Genomic DNA, 18,871 nt, shown 5'->3' with positions numbered 1-18,871 from the left:
TTTCTCCCAATCACTGTATTGAAACAGTCTCAAGTGTAGTTAACGGTGAGGTGACAGTGAGAGGGCGATGTTACAGGTCCATGAAGAAAAATGAGGAGGCTCATCGGCTTCAGGTTTCTCAGATAAACAGTTCTCTAACATTATGATAAGATAGGTTAAGATAGATAAGTTTTCTTTTTGTTGTGTTTTGCTGCGGTTGCAGATTTAATAAGAATGATTCCACAATGTTCCACTGTGGATCAGTTTGTTTCTCAGTCTGAGCTCTGATTTTGTATCATTAAACTTAATACACAACGAAATTCTAACAAACCGATGTGGGTTGTTGACGGCAATAAAGACTGGGAAAGATTCTGTGATAACTCAAAATGTTCAAATTTTCGATAAGTGTTGGCACTACTTGTCAAAGGTTTCAGAACAGCCAATTTTTCTTAATTAAAAAAAGAAATTGGGTTTTGAAAATTGTGTACAGTAGTTTATAATGAAACGCGAAAAAATGTTTTGTAAGTACAGCACTAATTGTTATGTCTCTATGAACAGGTTACACTAGACTCTGCAGAGGTTCCTGTGGTACTCAATCACATGTCATGTTCCTGCTCTGCTGGGAAAGCACTATGTAATCACATAGTAGCACTTCTTTTCAAAGTGCTCACTATGTTACCATGGGCTTTAAGACAGTGCCATTGCCTCTGTCATGCACCAGCGCACTGCAGACCTGGCACCGGCCTAGGACACAGGTCAGACATTATTTGTTACACTGATGCAGAACTTTGCAGTTTGTATTGACTTTTGACAATGTATTGTTCATCATTATTATATCACAGGGAATTGTACCAGAGGCCACCAATGATATGGCGGTGTGTAAACCAGCGGCTAAGAAAAAAACAAGTGTCAGAGCTGGTGTGAAGTGCACACTGTACCGAGCCTATGATGGTGAGTCTGAATGAGCCCCCGCCTGTACTAGAGCACAAAGACTTTAGTGCATTTCTAAAATAATACAAACATAAAAGTGATTATTATTTGTTACTTTTTATATAGACTTTCAGTGGATATTTTTTTATTTGTATTAGAAGCATGTACGAGACTGGATGAGTGTGGTTGTCTTTTTTTAGTGAAAAAGATAAGGTGGCATTTAATGAAATCTAAACTTGACATATCTCACTTTCATGCCAGGGCCTATTCCGGATCCTCACGTCATGGCCAGTGCTGAGAAACTGAAAGACATCCGTCCACAACCAGGGGATTTGCAAATTGCTGCACGGGCTTGAGGGCCTTAATTTGGTGGACTCTAAATTTGGCCCTGTGCCATTTGGGTCTGTGCTTTCTTACCAGTGCCCTCTAGAATTAAGTAGAGATATTATTAAACACCCTGGTGCCAGTGAGTTTCCTCAGTTGCCTATTGAAGGTTACAAATTTAAATTTCCCATTGATTTTGAGCCCAACTACATACAACAATGTCATTTGGACAGCCTGATTGTGTCAGAGGAGATGTCTGCTGCTATTGAAGCAGAAACAAGAATGCAGTCAGAATGCCAGCTGTGGAGCCAGGTACGCAAACCCCGACTGACAGCCAGCAGATTCCGTGAAATATGCCATGTTCGTGGGGGAGTTGTCTGCCAAGGCTTTGGCAACCCGCATTCTGAGAGGAACTCCTCAGACAGCTGCTATGAGAAGAGGGTTGGATCTGGAACCTGAGATACTGAGGCAATATTCTGATTTTTGTGATGTCTCTCTGAAACAATGCGGGGTCATCATCCACCCTGATTCACCTCACCTTGCAGCCAGCCCGGATGCTAAAGTCTTCTGCCCAACAGAAGCACCACCATTTGGTCTTGCTGAGGTTAAGAGTTGCGATGTTGAAAATGTTACCCAAGTTAAACACCTGATCACAGTTAAAGGCCAGGCCTGCCTTAAGAAGAGCCACAAATACTACTATCAGGTTCAAGGCCAACTCGCCTTAAGCGGACTTCAGTGGTGTGACTTCATTACAGATACCCGCACTGACTTCACAGTTGAGAGAATCTTTAGGGATGAGGAGATTATCCACTCAATGCGACAGAAGCTTGATCATTTCTATTATAACATCTACATGGATGTCTTCTTAAGTTATAAAACATAAGGCAGAATTTTATGTGTAAATAGTGTTAAGGTAAATGTGGAAGGTGAACCTTTGACATTTTTTTCTTTAACTGCAAATTAACTTGTCATATACTGTATATCTCCTATGTACTGAAACACACATTTTGAAAAGGATTGTGATGTAAATGTCGACATGTTTTTCTTTAACTGCAAATGAACTTAATTGTGTTATATACTGTATATCTATGTATTGAAATACAAATTTTGAAAAGGATTGCGATGTTGTAAATGCTCTTACCAAAATCAAAAAGGATTGGAAGCAGTTGCTTGCAAACATATATTTAATAGTTCCATCAGTGCCATGACACATAAGCACATAACATGGTTAATAGTTGGATATTTTTACAATATATCACATTAGGTTCATTAATAGCTATGAAAAAGTTATTACCCTTAACAAAAACATACAGTATAACATTAGATCAATTAAATTACCAACAAAGTTAATTCATATTTACATTTTTTTGTACATACAATACAGTAATATAAAAGTACTTCTATTTACAGCCCATCTAGCTTACTCAGGAAATATACAACTTCCAGTTGACAAAAACATCAGACTGGTTTGTCTCCTTTAATGTCAAGAGGTCCCTGATAGTTCGACATGAGGCAGCAGATGGCCCACAGCTGATTCACTGAACCCACTGTGGAAAGAGGAACAAGCCCATCCCAGATATGGTACTCCTTCACCCTCCGTATGGCCCTCTCGACTAAAATCCTCAGCCGGGCGATGGCCTGGGTCTTAAGAGTGTCCTCCCTGCTGAGCTGAGGAGATTTTTACGGGAAGATACGGGAATTTCTGTTTGTTGTTTGAACAAAATGGTACACTGCAATAGCATCTTCTCGAAGATTGTGCCATGCTTCGGTGTTGGATGGGATACTGTTGCGATACAGACACCGGGAGAAAAGAAACAGCTAAATTAACATTCAGCTTTGACCAGGAATCAATATTTATCTAGCTATCATGCACAACAGTATTTGAATAGGTGAGTTACTATACATTCATGAATAAACTAACTGCCTAACAAAGGGTTAGATAGCTAGCTAAGTAAACTTGTTACATTACAGCCAGGCAGCAATGTAACGCTACCTTTTAACGTTATCGGTATCTGGTACTAAGTTGTTGTTAGCTAACGTTAGCCCACTTTTAAGTAACTAAGGCAGTGAACAATTATGAATTAACAATAACGTTAGCAAGTTACAAACCATTGCATATACGTAAACATTATTACTCTTAACTTTACTAATTTAACTTAAACGTACCTCAGAAGAGAAGTCTCAGGTTACGGGCGAACGGAAGTGAAGTTAACCTGCTACGCGGAAAGGCGGAAGTTAGATGACATCATCGTGAAAAGGGCCTATATGATCAAATTTCTTGGTTCTAGTCAGGATTCTAGCAGCCGTATTTAGCACTAACTGAAGTTTATTTAGTGCTTTATCCGGGTAGCCGGAAAATAGAGCATTGCAGTAGTCTAACCTAGAAGTAACAAATGCATGGATTAATTTTTCTGCATCATTTTTGGACAGAAAATTTCTGATTTTTGCAATGTTACGTAGATGGAAAAAAGCTGTCCTTGAAACAGTCTTGATATGTTCGTCAAAAGAGAGATCAGGGTCAAGAGTAACACCGAGGTCCTTCACAGTTTTATTTGAGACGACTTTACAACCATCTAGATGAATTGTCAGATTTAACAGAAGATCTCTTTGTTTCTTGGGACCTAGAACAAGCATCTCTGTTTTGTCCGAGTTTAAAAGTAAAAAGTTTTCAGCCATCCACTTCCTTATGTCTGAAACACAGGCTTCTAGCGAGGGCAATTTTGGGGCTTCACCATGTTTCATTGAAATGTACAGCTGTGTGTCATCCGCATAGCAGTGAAAGTTAACATTATGTTTTCGAATAACATCCCCAAGAGGTAAAATATATAGTGAAAACAATAGTGGTCCTAAAACGGATAATAAAACATGTTTTGTTTAGTTACTTTTTCCTCAACTTGTTTCTCTAACTTTATAGCAAGTCAAGCTAGCTTGCACTGCAGCTAGGCTAGGTTAGGTTGAAGATACCGCTGTAGCTAGCAACCTCCACCTAATAACTATCATCAAAAACAAACGTCATTACCGTCACAGTAAACTTAAATGGGAGGTGTGTATTATTTAACATTACTATTAAAATAGTACTCACTTATAGGAATGGGTAATTGTTTACAAGTTGCTAGCTATCCCATAAAGCCATCACCCCGAAAACAACATATTTTCATCTTCTGTGGTTTGGTAACTTCATGTTCTTCGACGGACTCTGGCTGGACTGAAGACGAAGCATAGTTTGAAAAATGTAAAAGTACACGGCGTCCGTCTCGCAACGGAGCCTTCAACCAAAAGGGGGCATTGCAATTCTACTCCATTGTGGATGTCCCCATTGAAATGCATGACATCCAGCGCAACGTAACAGAGTGCTTATGGGTAATGTGAATGAGGCTTTTGGCTATCATCATTTATTCGAAAAACAGTTTCCATAATCATTTGTTGCAATAAAGAAAGTTAGACAAAGTAAAAAATCCACCCCTGTCGAACGGATAAAAATGTTGTCGATCTTTAGAAAATGTAGCCTATATTTGGCGTTTCCATGACATGTCGCAATTATTTGCAGTCAAACGGCACCAGCTGCTAATCAAAGTTACTAAAACAAGCACCAATTTTCAATTGGACGATTAGCTCACAGTGTTGCAAGACTGGCTCAGGGCTCCAGATAACATGTGTCCCCTTTTTCAGTTGGTGGCACCAGCCCATTATTTGGTCGCACAATTAGGCTATATTTATTGTATTTTACTGTCAAAATAGAGCTCCAGAATGTTTAGATTTTTGGGTTCAATAGAGATGAATTTCCCTTCATCTTTATGAGCATTAGGCTAATATTACATACTAGCGGCACCCTGCCCTTACAGTCGCTAAATAATTGGAAAATAATAATTTGATTCAATGCAATTCTACCCTCCTGCAAAAAAATTCTGGAGCATTTAAGAAACTCCCATAGGCCTATTTCCCGTGGGATCATGGCACTTGTTGCTTTATCAAATTCAATGTTGTGATGGCCTTTCATAACAATTAGGTTATTGTTGCTATAATTCTACTGTCAGAATAGGGCTCCATAATTGCAGATGTATTTTGTTCAATAGATTTTAATTTGCATACATCTTGTTGTGTACAAATATCACATAGGCGAATTCAACTGGGGCTAATTACTTAGGAAGGGGAAACTAAAAAAACAAAACCACAACAGCCCACTGTTTTTCGTGCGATTGCATTTTGAAATGTTGCATTTCTCTCTTCCTCCCCTTCTCTCCATCTAGGCTACTCAGAGTGCACATGGAGAAACAGGGACAGGGCAAACACTTTAACACAGGGAGAAACAGGGACAGGGCAAACACTAACACAGGGAGAAACAGGGACAGGGCAAACACTTTAACACAGGGAAAAACAGGGACAGGGCAAACACTAACACGGGGAGAAACAGGGACAGGGCAAACACTAACACTGGGAGAAACAGGGACAGGGCAAACACTAACACAGGGAGTAACAGGGACAGGGCAAACACTTTAACACAGGGAGAAACAGGGACAGGGCAAACACTTTAACACAGGGAGAAACAGGGACAGGGCAAACACTTTAACACGGGGAGAAACAGGGACAGGGCAAACACTAACACAGGGAGTAACAGGGACAGGGCAAACACTTTAACACAGGGAGAAACAGGGACAGGGCAAACACTTTAACACAGGGAGAAACAGGGACAGGGCAAACACTTTAACACGGGGAGAAACAGGGATAGGGCAAACACTTTAACACGGGGAGAAACAGGGACAGGGCAAACACTTTAACACGGGGAGAAACAGGGACAGGGCAAACACTTTAACACAGGGAGAAACAGGGACAGGGCAAACACTTTAACACGGGGAGAAACAGGGACAGGGCAAACACTTTAACACAGGGAGGGACAGAGCAAACACTTTAACACAGGGAGAAACAGGGACAGGGCAAACACTTTAACACAGGGAGAAACAGGGACAGGGCAAACACTTTAACACAGGGAGAAACAGGGACAGGGCAAACACTTTAACACAGGGAGGGACAGAGCAAACACTTTAACACAGGGAGAAACAGGGACAGGGCAAACACTTTAACACAGGGAGGGACAGAGCAAACACTTTAACACGGGGAGAAACAGGGACAAGGCAAACACTTTATTACGGGGTGAAACAGGGACAGGGCAAACACTAACACGGGGAGAAACGGGGGCAAACACTTTAACACGGGGAGAAACAGGGACAGGGCAAACCCTAACACAGGGAGAAACAGGGACAGGGCAAACACTTTAACACTGGGAGAAACAGGGACAGGGCAAACACTTTAACACAGGGAGAAACAGGGACAGGGCAAACACTTTAACATGGGGAGAAACAGGGACAGGGCAAACACTTTAACACAGGGAAAAACAGGGACAGGGAAAACACTAACACGGGGATAAACAGGGACAGGGCAAACACTTTAACACAGGGAGAAACAGGGACAGGTTAAACACATTAACACGGGGAGAAACAGGGACAGGGCAAACACTTTAACACGGGGAGAAACAGGGACAGGGCAAACACTTTAACACAGGGAGAAACAGGGACAGGGCAAACACTTTAACACGGGGAGAAACAGGGACAGGGCAAACACTTTAACACGGGGAGAAACAGGGACAGGGCAAACACTTTAACACGGGGAGAAACAGGGACAGGGCAAACACTTTAACACGGGGAGAAACAGGGATAGCGCAAACACTTTTATGCAGGAATCAGGTTATTTGACCAAATCATGGTTTTATCTGCCCCAAAAATAGAAAGTTTTGAGTGAAGTGACCTGCTAGAATGTATAGCTGTAATTTAAAGTGTAATTTCCACCTTTGTCTACCAGCTCACATTTGTTGCCTATGCTTTAGGCCTAGTGTTTATTTGGCACATTACAGTGAGGGAAAAAAGTATTTGATCCCCTGCTGATTTTGTACGTTTGCCCAAAGAAATGATTAGTCTATAATTTTAATGGTAGGTTTATTTGAACAGTGAGAGACAGAATAACAAAATAAAACAATTCAAAAATGTTATAAATTGATTTGCATTTTAATGAGGGAAATAAGTATTTGACCCCCTCTCAATCAGAAAGATTTCTGGCTCCCAGGTGTCTTTTATACAGGTAACGAGATGAGATTAGGAGCACACTCTTAAAGGGAGTGCTCCTAATCTCAGTTTGTTACCTGTATATAAGACACCTGTCCACAGAAGCAATCAAAAAATCAGATTCCAAACTCTCCACCATGGCCAAGACCAAAGAGCTCTCCAAGGATGTCAGGGACAAGATTGTAGACCTACACAAGGCTGGAATGGGCTACAAGACCATCGCCAAGCAGCTTGGTGAGAAGGTGACAACAGTCGGTGCGATTATTCGCAAATGGAAGAAACACAAAAGACTGTCAATCTCCTTCGGCCTGGGGCTCCATGCAAGATCTCACCTCGTGGAGTTGCAATGATCATGAGAACGGTGAGGAATCAGCCCAGAACTACACGGGAGGATCTTGTCAATGATCTCAAGGCAGCTGGGACCATAGTCACCAAGAAAACAAATCCTGCAGCACCCGCAAGGTCCCCCTGCTCAAGAAAGCACACATAAAGGGCCGTCTGAAGTTTGCCAATGAACATCTGAATGATTCAGAGGAGAACAGGGTGAAAGTGTTGTGGTCAGATGAGACCAAAATCGAACTCTTTGGCATCAACTCAACTCGCCGTGTTTGGAGGAGGAGGAATGCTGCCTATGACCCCAAGAACACCATCCCCACCGTCAAACATGGAGGTGGAAACATTATGCTTTGGGGGTGTTTTCCTGCTAAGGGGACAGGACAACTTCACCGCATCAAAGGGACGATGGACGGGGCCATGTACCGTCAAATCTTGGGTGAGAACCTCCTTCCCTCAGCCAGGGCATTGAAAATGGGTCGTGGATGGGTATTCCAGCATGACAATGACCCAAAACACACGGCCAAGGCAACAAAGGAGTGGCTCAAGAAGAAGCACATTAAGGTCCTGGAGTGTCCTAGCCAGTCTCCAGACCTTAATCCCATAGAAAATCTGTGGAGGGAGCTGAAGGTTCGAATTGCCAAACGTCAGCCTCGAAACCTTAATGACTTGGAGAAGATCTGCAAAGAGGAGTGGGACAAAATCACTCCTGAGATGTGTGCAAACCTGGTGGCCAACTACAAGAAACGTCTGACCTCTGTGATTGCCAACAAGGGTTTTGCAACTAAGCACTAAATCATGTTTTGCAGAGGGGTCAAATACTTATTTCCCTCATTAAAATGCAAATCAATTTATAACATTTTTGACATGCGTTTTTCTGGATTTTTTTGTTGTTATTCTGTCTCTCACTATTCAAATAAACCTACCATTAAAATTATAGACTGATCATGTTTTTGTCAGTGGGCAAACATACAAAATCAGCAGGGGATCAAATATTTTTTTCCCTCACTGTATGTATCTGGCTATGTATATTTTGATAATCATTATCAATATCATCGCTAGCATAGCTGGCTAACGTTAGCCTACCTCAATACAACTCGGATTTGCCTTGGATGACACAATAACATTTCAAAAGAAGAAGGCAAATAATTAGTAGGAAAACATTTTGTCATGATTGTGATGTCGCCAGATTGACTCTCTCTAAAGTCAATTTGACAACAAAGTAATATGGCAAAGTTGTTTCCTACTAATGTTTTGCCTACTTTAGCGATGTCATCGTATTTCCATGACACTATAAGTTATAAGGTAACCTAGTGATTAGAACAGGGGTGTCGAACTCCATTTGCCCCGGGGGCCGCATTCGGTCTTCAACGAGGTCCGGTGGGCCACACAGAATTTTTTAAATATTTCCTAGCAACATTTTCACTTTATTTTTTGCGTTTTCTACGCTCCCTGACTGTCTACTGAGTATTAGCGAGCAGGACAGTCAAGAAACTGTATGAATATATGTCCATTATCATTTCTACACAGTTTTGATTTGGTTTTAGTAATTTTAAAGTACACTGCTCAAAAAAATAAAGGGAACACTAAAATAACACATCCTAGATCTGAATGAATGAAATAATCTTATTAAAAACTTTTTTCTTTACATAGTTGAATGTGCTGACAACAAAATCACACAAAAATTATCAATGGAAATCAAATGTATCAACCCATGGAGGTCTGGATTTGGAGTCACACTCAAAATTAAAGTGGAAAACCACACTACAGGCTGATCCAACTTTGATGTAATGTCCTTAAAACAAGTCAAAATGAGGCTCAGTAGTGTGTGTGGCCTCCACGTGCCTGTATGACCTCCCTACAACGCCTGGGCATGCTCCTGATGAGGTGGCGGATGGTCTCCTGAGGGATCTCCTCCCAGACCTGGACTAAAGCATCCGGCAACTCCTGGACAGTCTGAGGTGCAACGTGGCGTTGGTGGATGGAGCGAGACATGATGCCCCAGATGTGCTCAATTGGATTCAGGTCTGGGGAACGGGCGGGCCAGTCCATAGCATCAATGCCTTCCTCTTGCAGGAACTGCTGACACACTCCAGCCACATGAGGTCTAGTATTGTCTTGCATTAGAAGGAACCCAGGGCCAACCGCACCAGCATATGGTCTCACAAGGGGTCTGAGGATCTCATCTCGGTACCTAATGGCAGTCAGGCTACCTCTGGCGAGCACATGGAGGGCTGTGTGGCCCCCCAAAGAAATGCCACCCCACACCATGACTGACCCACCGCCAAACCGGTCATGCTGGAGGATGTTGCAGGCAGCAGAACGTTCTCCACGGCGTCTCCAGACTCTGTCACGTCTGTCACATGTGCTCAGTGTGAACCTGCTTTCATCTGTGAAGAGCACAGGGCGCCAGTGGCGAATTTACCAATCTTGGTGTTCTCTGGCAAATGCCAAACGTCCTGCACGGTGTTGGGCTGTAAGCACAACCCCCACCTGTGGACGTCGGGCCCTCATACCACCCTCATGGAGTCTTTTTCTGACCGTTTGAGCAGACACATGCACATTTGTGGCCTGCAGGAGGTCATTTTGCAGGGCTCTGGTAGTGCTCCTCCTGCTCCTCCTTGCACAAAGGCGGAGGTAGCGGTCCTGCTGCTGGGTTGTTGCCCTCCTACGGCCTCCTCCACGTCTCCTGATGTACTGGCCTGTCTCCTGGTAGTGCCTCCATGCTCTGGACACTACGCTGACAGACACAGCAAACCTTCTTGCCACAGCTCGCATTGATGTGCCATCCTGGATGAGCTGCACTACCTGAGCCACTTGTGTGGGTTGTAGACTCCGTCTCATGCTACCACTAGAGTGAAAGCACCGCCAGCATTCAAAAGTGACCAAAACATCAGCCAGGAAGCATAGGAACTGAGAAGTGGTCTGTGGTCACCACCTGCAGAACCACTCCTTTATTGGGGGTGTCTTGCTAATTGCCTATAATTTCCACCTGTTGTCTATTCCATTTGCACAACAGCATGTGAAATTTATTGTCAATCAGTGTTGCTTCCTAAGTGGACAGTTTGATTTCACAGAAGTGTGATTGACTTGGAGTTACATTGTGTTGTTTAAGTGTTCCCTTTATTTTTTTGAGCAGTGTATATTGTGTTCATTTCCCTTCACAATTTGTTGTATTATTATTATTTAATGTTCTTTTTACAGGATTGGAACCCCTGGCTGTATGTTTGACACCTCTGGGTTAGAGTGTTGGGTCAGTAACCCAAAGGTCGCCGGTTCAAATACCCGACAAGGTGAAAAATCTGTCAATGTGCCCTTGAGCAAGGCACTTTACCATAATTTACTTCAAGGGGCTCTACTACTATAGCTGACCCTGTAAAACAACACATTTCACTGCACCTATCTTATGTATGTGACAATAAAACATTTGTATTATTATTTATTTTTTTGGGATGAAACAGTCAGATTCGCCCCTGAGGTGCAACCCATGTCCAGGGCACGAATAAATACTGGATGCAGCCATGGTGGTACTAGCTAACTTATGTCTGACTACAACAGTGTACTACCTAGCAGCAACAAACCCAAACCTACTCAGGGCCATAGCAAACATGTCACAGTTGGTTACATAGTGTAATGGCGTCACCGGCCTGAATCCAATCTGGAGCCTGTCAGTCTACATCTCTAAAGCATAGAATTATCTCCCAAGCAAGATTATGTTATTTCTCAAGCTACATTATGTTTATAATTAAGGGATGATGAGTCTGTTTTTCTGTTAGACAAAGTGCACAGTTGGGTGCTAGACTGATTCCCTGGTCATGAACGGATGCCGGGACCTACCAGAAGGAGCAATGGTGGGTATCATAATATGTCCTGCAATGTGATTACAATGGTTTAGCCACCTCCAAAAATTATTTAATTCACTGTTCACTTGCTATTTTCACAGCTTGTCAGGCAAGACAGCTGTGTTGTTGGCAGTGTCTCCCTCAACTCCTATGAAAAGGACATGCCATTATGAGGCCTCTGATAGTGACCCTAGTTACTGCCCTGATGACACAGACGGCTTCATCAACAACGACAGGTAATGTGTGTTATGTGAAATGTTGTATTAAAAAATACCCGGCTTGATAAACTAGTAGGTAATTCCCCAGCCAAGCAGATACAACTAGTAGAGTCATTTTGGTTGTGAAGTGCATTAGCAATAAGATTGCTGCAGTTGTTGGAGAAATGCCCAGTTTCCAGCCGAACATGCAACATAAAGAAGACCAGTAAGGGGGCCCTCATCAGCATCATGCAGGCATGCCCTTCGCTGTGAGCATTCCTATGAATGGAACAGTCAGCCACATGTTGGCAAGTATTCGGCCAGCAACCTTCAGCTGTCAGTGGCAACAGCTTTCACAGGCTCATCATTTGTACAAATACAGAAGGTAATCCACATCATTACTTTGATACAATTGAGAACCCAATAGTGAAACATAATTTATGTAAACTGACATTATTTGTTGATTATTTCTACTTCTTAGATGCATATAATGTCCAGGGCATAACCTTGCCTGGTCGAACCAGCCTGATCGCTATGTTCACCATTCTATTTCACTTCACATTTTATGATATCTGAAGTGAAATAGAAAGGTGAATGCCTCGATCAGGTTGGTTCCACCAGGCTAATCACAACCACCATTGATAATGTAATCAGTGCTCTGTGTGTGTGTTTGTGTGTGACCGATCAGTATATTATTGACGGGGTGCTGATCTACGCTGCTATGAGTCTGGAGTGCCACTTTAACGCTTACCCTAGCCCTTATTCTAACAGATAGTTTGTTGATAGCATGACCATCTGTAGAGCATCTATTTGGGACTATCCAAATAAAGTGTGACCAAAACTTAAAGTTTTGTTCGCAAGCATGGCCCCACCGCGATTTGGGATGATTAACAATCAATTGTATTCAGGCCTTACATAGTTATTAACACATACATTCAGCATGCAGCAATCTAACCCACACTCCTGGAACACAAGAAAGGCAATACAAATGATGAATGCCAAAAACAGTTTGATATCAGAAATAGAACAGAGACTAGCCTGGGTGCAATCTGGTGTTTCTGCTCTCTTGCCAACTCCTTATGGAATTATAGTGCAAAACATTTGGCTTGACAATAAAAAAAGGATTAGGCAAAAGTACAATCAGATCTCGGACCAGGACAGACTAAATGTTAATTTCAAATACAGGCATTAATGGCAATGTACATATCATAACAATCAGTCTCGTCTGAAAAACAGTAATTCAGAACAATAGACATCACACAACTAGTAACTAGTGAGAGGCAGAAGTTAGATTTCTACATTATCCTACATCATCCTTTCTAATCCAGCATCTGAAATAATCAGCCTGCCAAGTGTTTTTATTGATTAGATTTTTTAAGTATTTTTATTGATGTGTGTATACCACCATACTACATGGAAGCCAAGGGAAGCCAGGCTTCCCCAAAAATGTGACCAAGAAAAAAAGAAAACATATCAAATAATGTATCTTTAGTGTCTCTGTGTGGTCATAATTTTCCTTCCTTCAAAAGGTGTCGACATACTTTTGTATATATAGTGTATGTTGTAATATGGCTTTTTTTCCTGGCTTTGCTTCCCCAGTGATTCTACCCACACACCGCTACTGCTACTAATACAAATACACTGACAATGCCAAAATACAGATAAGACAACCAAGATGACCTGACTAGCCTGTCTGAAATATAAAGCTTAATATTACTTACCGTGCCTTTACTGAACCTCATGCACACATACAGTGCCTTCAGAAAGTATTCAGACCCCATGACTTTTTCTACATTTTGTTATGTTACAGCCTTATTCTAAAATGGATTAAAAAATATATATATCCTCAGCAATCTACACACAATACCCCATAATGACAATGCGAAACAGGTTTTTAGAAATTTTAGCTAATTTAAAAAAAGAAAAAGAAAAAAGAAATACCTTATTTACATAAGTATTCAGACCATTTGCTATGAGACTCAAAATTGAGCTCAGGTGCATCCTGTTTCCATTGATCATCCTTGAGATGTTTCTACAACTTGATTGGAGTCCACCTGTGGTAGTGCATGTCAGAGCAAAAACCAAGCCAGAGCTCAGAGACAGGATTGTGTCGAGGCACAGATCTGGGGAAGGGTACCAAACGTTTTCTGCAGTATTGAAGGTCCCCAAGAACACAGTGGACTCCATCATTCTTAAATGGAAGAAGTTTGGAACCACCAAGACTCTTCCTAGAGCTGGCCGCCCGCCCAAACTGAGCAATCGGGGGAGAAGGGCCTTGGTCAGGGAGGTGACCAAGAACCCGATGGTCACTCTGACAGAGCTCTAGAGTTGCTTTGTGGAGATGGGAGAACCTTCCAGAAGGACAACCATCTCTGTAGCACTCCAACAATCAGGCCTTTATGGTAGAGTGGCCACACGGAAGCCAATCCTCAATAAAAGGCACATGACAGACCGCTTGGTTTGCCAAAAGGCACCTAAAGACTCTCAGACCATAAGAAACAAGATCCTCTGGTCTGATGAAACCAAGATTGAACTCTTTTGCCTGAATGCCTAGCATCACGTCTCAAGGAAACCTGGCACCATCCCTGAACGGAGCAAAGTACAGAGAGATCCTTGATGAAAACCTGCTCCAGAGCGCTCAGGACCTCAGACTGGGGCGAAGGTTCACCTTCCAACAGGACAACGACCCTATGCACACAGCCAATACAACGCAGGAGTGGCTTTGGGATAAATCTCTGAATGTCCTTGAGTGGCCCAGCCAGAGCCTGGACTTGAACCCGATCAAACATCTCTGGAGACCTGAAAATAGCTTTGCAGCAACGCTCCCCATCCAACCTGACAGAGCTCGAGAGGATCTGCAGAGAACAATGGGAGAAACTCTCCAAATACAGGAATGCCAAGCTTGTACCGTCATACTCAAGAAGACTCAAGGCTGTAAACGCTACCAAAGGTGCTTCAACAATGTACTGAGGAAAGGGTCTGAATACTTATGTAAATGTAATATTTCAGTTTTATATTTTTAATACATTTGCAAACATTTCTAAAAACCTGTTTTTGCTTTGTCATTATGGGGTATTGTGTGTAGATTGATGAGGGAAAAAAACAATTTAATACATTTTAGAATAAGGCTGTAACGTAACAAAATGTGGAAAAAGTCAAGAGGTCTGAATACTTTCCAAATGCACTGTATATGTACAAACCTACCTCAATTTCCTCATACCCCTGCACATCGACTCAGTACTGGTACCCAGTACTGTACATAGCCAAGCCATCATTGCTGATTGTGTATTTATTCCTCATGTTACTATTTCTTTATTCTCGATTGTTGGGAAGGGTCAGAAAGTAAGCCTTTCACTGTTAGTCTACACCTTTTGTTTTTTACGAAGCATTTGACAATAAAACATATTTCTGGTTAGATGCTGATCCTCTTCTTCGCATAGGTCAGAGCCCACGATTTCGATGCGAGGTGAACAATTTGCCATTTGAATTCAAAACTGTGGATTCGTACAATCATACACCGAGATCCGTTCTGGATAGGAACCGTGCGGTGCGCAATGTTAAAGTCAAGGGATCTGAATACTTTACGAATGCACTGTACCAGCCAAAGCCCACTTCTTCTCAAGACCATGAAAAGACCACAATGTGCTTCATTCACTAACATGCCCAATTTATCCCACTAACATTCCCCAAACCTTTCCTGACCAACTCATAACACCCCCCCTCCCCCTCCCTCCCCTCCCCATACAATAAAACAAGACAAACCATACCAGGACGGCTGAGAAGTCAACGTTGCTCCTGGAGGTAAAATCAGCTGTGTCACCTTGGAGAGACAGGATGCCACTCCTTCCCATGTGTTAACGCTCAGTGACTGGTGAGCCGGAGGGGAGAAGCAAATTCAGTAGTGTTGCAAGGGCTAGGTCAAATTGCTGGCAGGGCACAGCCCCGGTTATCGACGGTTACGCATACTGACTGGGCCAGCCATAGCTCACACTCACAGGCAGGCACAGCTCTTAAAGGAATAATCCACTCAAAAACTATATTAAACTATACTAATTTTTTTAAATTAGTCCACTGTTGATACAGTCCCAAAATGTTTAGCATTTCAGCAATCAAGCTTTCAAGATGTATTGTCACTTGCCACATCATCATGATGCAAAGGCATTTACAACTTTATTCAGGCTCCCGTGCGTCAGCCCACCACTATAACATCACCAAGCAAGAGTGTCAGGCTTCGGGTTTCTGTTGAGTGCCTTTAGGGAACTTCAAATAAATGTGTATCTGAATGGAAGCATGCAGACACTTTTTCCTGTTCATCCAGTTTAGCATTATCCCATCAGCATCTTCACAAACCAGTTTTGGGAGTGTGGTAGATTCTGCTTATTACCTTAAATCTGCAATATGTAACTTTTTGGGCAACCCGACCAGATTCACATAGAAATGTGTGCTATAGATCTGTCATTCTCATTGAAAGCAAGTCTAAGAAGCTGTACATATGTTCTATGTGCGCTATTTCTATGCTTCCTGTTCTTAAGTTAAGTTTTTGCATCTTTTAGTTTTGGCTTTGTACACCAGCTTCAATCAGCTGAAAATACAATATTGTTGGTTATTGAAAATATATTTCACAGCGGTTTAGATGGTACAATGATTTTCTACACTCTACTGCTCTATTCTCTTTTGCTTGTTTTGACACATAAACTGACATTTGGTGTCAGGTGCTGATGTGGATGTGGTGTAGGAGTCAGGCGCAGGACACAGAGGCTTAGTCCAACAGACTTTACTGGTCATAAAGTGACAAAATACAAAATACGGGCCTCGAACAAACAGAGGCGAGCGATTACGCAAACTGTGCGTAAAAACACCAAAACAAATAAACAGAGCAGAAACTCGCAGCTCCTACGGACAGGCGGACAATAACACACAACACAAGACTAACCAAACGAGAAACTTATAGGAGACATAATCAACCAAACAGGAAACAGGTGTACACAATCAGACAAAACCAAACAGACATCGAAAACATCAAACGGTGATAGCTAGTACTCCGGGGACGACGACCGCCGAAGCCTGCCCGAATAAGGAGGAGGGGCAGCCTCGGCCGAAACCGTGACAGTACCCCCTCCTTGACGCGCGGCTCCAGCCATGCGCCGACCCCGGCCTCGGGGAAGACCAGGAGGACGCGGAGCAGGGCGCGTAGGGTGTCCACGGTGGAACTCCGTCAGGAGAGACGGGTCTAGGATGTCTCTCCTCGGCACCCAGCACCGTTCCTCCGGACCGTACCCCTCCCACTCCACGAGATATTGGAGACCCCCCATCCGACGTCTCGAATCCAAGATGGACCGAACTGTGTACGCCGGAGCCCCCTCGATGTCCAGTGGGGGCGGAGGAGTCTCTCTTATCTCATCGTCCTGGAGTGGACCAGCTACCACCGGCCTGAGAAGAGACACATGGAACGAGGGGTTAATATTCTTATAATCAATAGGCAGTTGTAACCTGTAACACACCTCGTTCAATCTTCTCAGGACTTTAAAAGGCCCCACAAACCGCCGACCCAGTTTCCGGCAGGGCAGGCAGAGGGGTAGGTTTCTGGTAGAGAGCCAGACTCGATCACCAGGTGCGTACACCGGCCCCTCACTGCGGTGGAGATCGGCGCTCGCTTTCTGACGACGGATGGCCCGCTGCAAGTGGACGTGTGCAGCGTTCCACGTCTCCTCCGAGCGCCGCACCCACTCATCCACCGCAGGAGCCTCGATCTGGCTCTGCTGCCACGGTGCCAGAACCGGCTGGTAACCTAACACACATTGGAAAGGGGTTAGATTGGTTGAGGAGTGGCGGAGAGAGTTCTGGGCCATCTCTGCCCAGGGGACATACCTCGCCCACTCCTCCGGCCGGCCCTGGCAATACGATCTAAGAAACCTACCCACATCCTGGTTCACACGTTCCACCTGCCCATTACTCTCCGGGTGGTAACCCGAGGTCAGGCTCACTGAGACCCCCAAACGCTCCATAAACGCCCTCCAGACTCTGGAGGTAAACTGGGGACCTCGATCAGACACTATATCCTCGGGTACCCCGTAGTGCCGGAACACGTGGGTGAATAGTGCTTCGGCGGTCTGTAGGGCAGTAGGAAGACCCGGCATTGGGAGCAGACGAGAGGCCTTAGAGAACCGATCCACAACGACCAGTATAGTAGTACTCCCCTGTGAGGGGGGAAGGTCTGTGGCGAAATCCACCGAGGCGTGAGACCATGGTCGTTGTGGAACGGGCAGGGGTTGTAACTTTCCCCTGGGCAGGTGTCTAGGCGCCTTACACTGGGCGCACACCGAGCAGGAGGAGACATAAACCCTCACATCCCTGGCTAACGTTGGCCACCAGTACTTAGCGCTAAGGCAGTGCACAGTCCAGCCAATACCAGGATGTCCAGAGGAGGGTGACGTGTGAGCCCAATATATCAGTCGATCCCGAACCTCGAGCGGAACGTACGTCCGACCCACCGGGCACTGTGGAGGACTAGGGTCGGTACGCAACGCCCGCTCGATTTCAGCATCGACCTCCCACACTACCGGTGCCACCAGACAAGACTCCGGCAGTATGGGAGTGGGCTCAACGGACCTCTCCTCCGTGTCATACCGCCGAGACAGTGCGTCTGCCTTACCGTTCTGGGACCCAGGGATGTACGTGATCTTAAATACGAACCGGGCTAAAAACATGTTCCACCGCGCCTGGCGAGGGTTCAATCTCCTAGCTGCCCGGATGTACTCCAGGTTACGGTGGTCAGTCAAAATGAGAAAAGGGTGTTGAGCCCCCTCAAGCCAATGCCTCCACACCTTTAGGGCCTGTACCACGGCTAACAGCTCCCTGTCCCCTACGTCATCATTTCGCTCCGCCAGGCTGAGCTTTTTGGAGTAAAAAGCACAGGGGCGGAGTTTAGGTGGCGTGCCGGACCGTTGCGAAAGTACGGCCCCAATACCGGCCTCTGACGCGTCAACCTCTACCTGAAATGGTAAAGCGGGATCCGGATGCGCCAGCACCGGGCCAAGTAAACAGGTCCTTCAGTCTCCCAAAAGCCCTATCCGCCTCGGCTGACCACTGCAAACGCACCGGACCCCCCTTCAACAGAGACGTTATGGGAGCTGCCACCTGTCCAAAACCCCGG

At 44.2% G+C, this 18,871-nt stretch overlaps 1 protein-coding gene across 2 annotated transcripts in view; it reads right to left on the bottom strand.

Moving 5' to 3' along the window:
- Nucleotides 1-15,660, bottom strand: part of LOC121581447 (UDP-N-acetylglucosamine transporter-like) — a 35,504-nt gene extending 19,844 nt beyond the window's left edge. Inside the window, exon 1 of one of the 2 annotated variants that reach the window (XM_041896942.2) lies at nt 15,486-15,660. In XM_041896942.2, coding sequence (XP_041752876.1) covers nt 15,486-15,569 — 84 coding nt within the window. In that variant the 5' untranslated portion in view covers nt 15,570-15,660. Of the gene's footprint in view, nt 1-4,315; nt 4,565-15,485 lie in introns of those variants that run through there. The other variant, XM_041896944.1, reaches the window with a different exon arrangement.
- Nucleotides 15,661-18,871: the final 3,211 nt, after the last annotated feature.

The sequence above is a fragment of the Coregonus clupeaformis genome, chromosome 14 (genome assembly GCF_020615455.1).
Source record: "Coregonus clupeaformis isolate EN_2021a chromosome 14, ASM2061545v1, whole genome shotgun sequence".
Taxonomy (NCBI): Eukaryota; Metazoa; Chordata; class Actinopteri; order Salmoniformes; family Salmonidae; genus Coregonus; species Coregonus clupeaformis.
The sequence above is the reverse complement of the archived record's forward strand: the minus strand, read 5'-3'. Positions and strand labels throughout refer to the sequence as shown.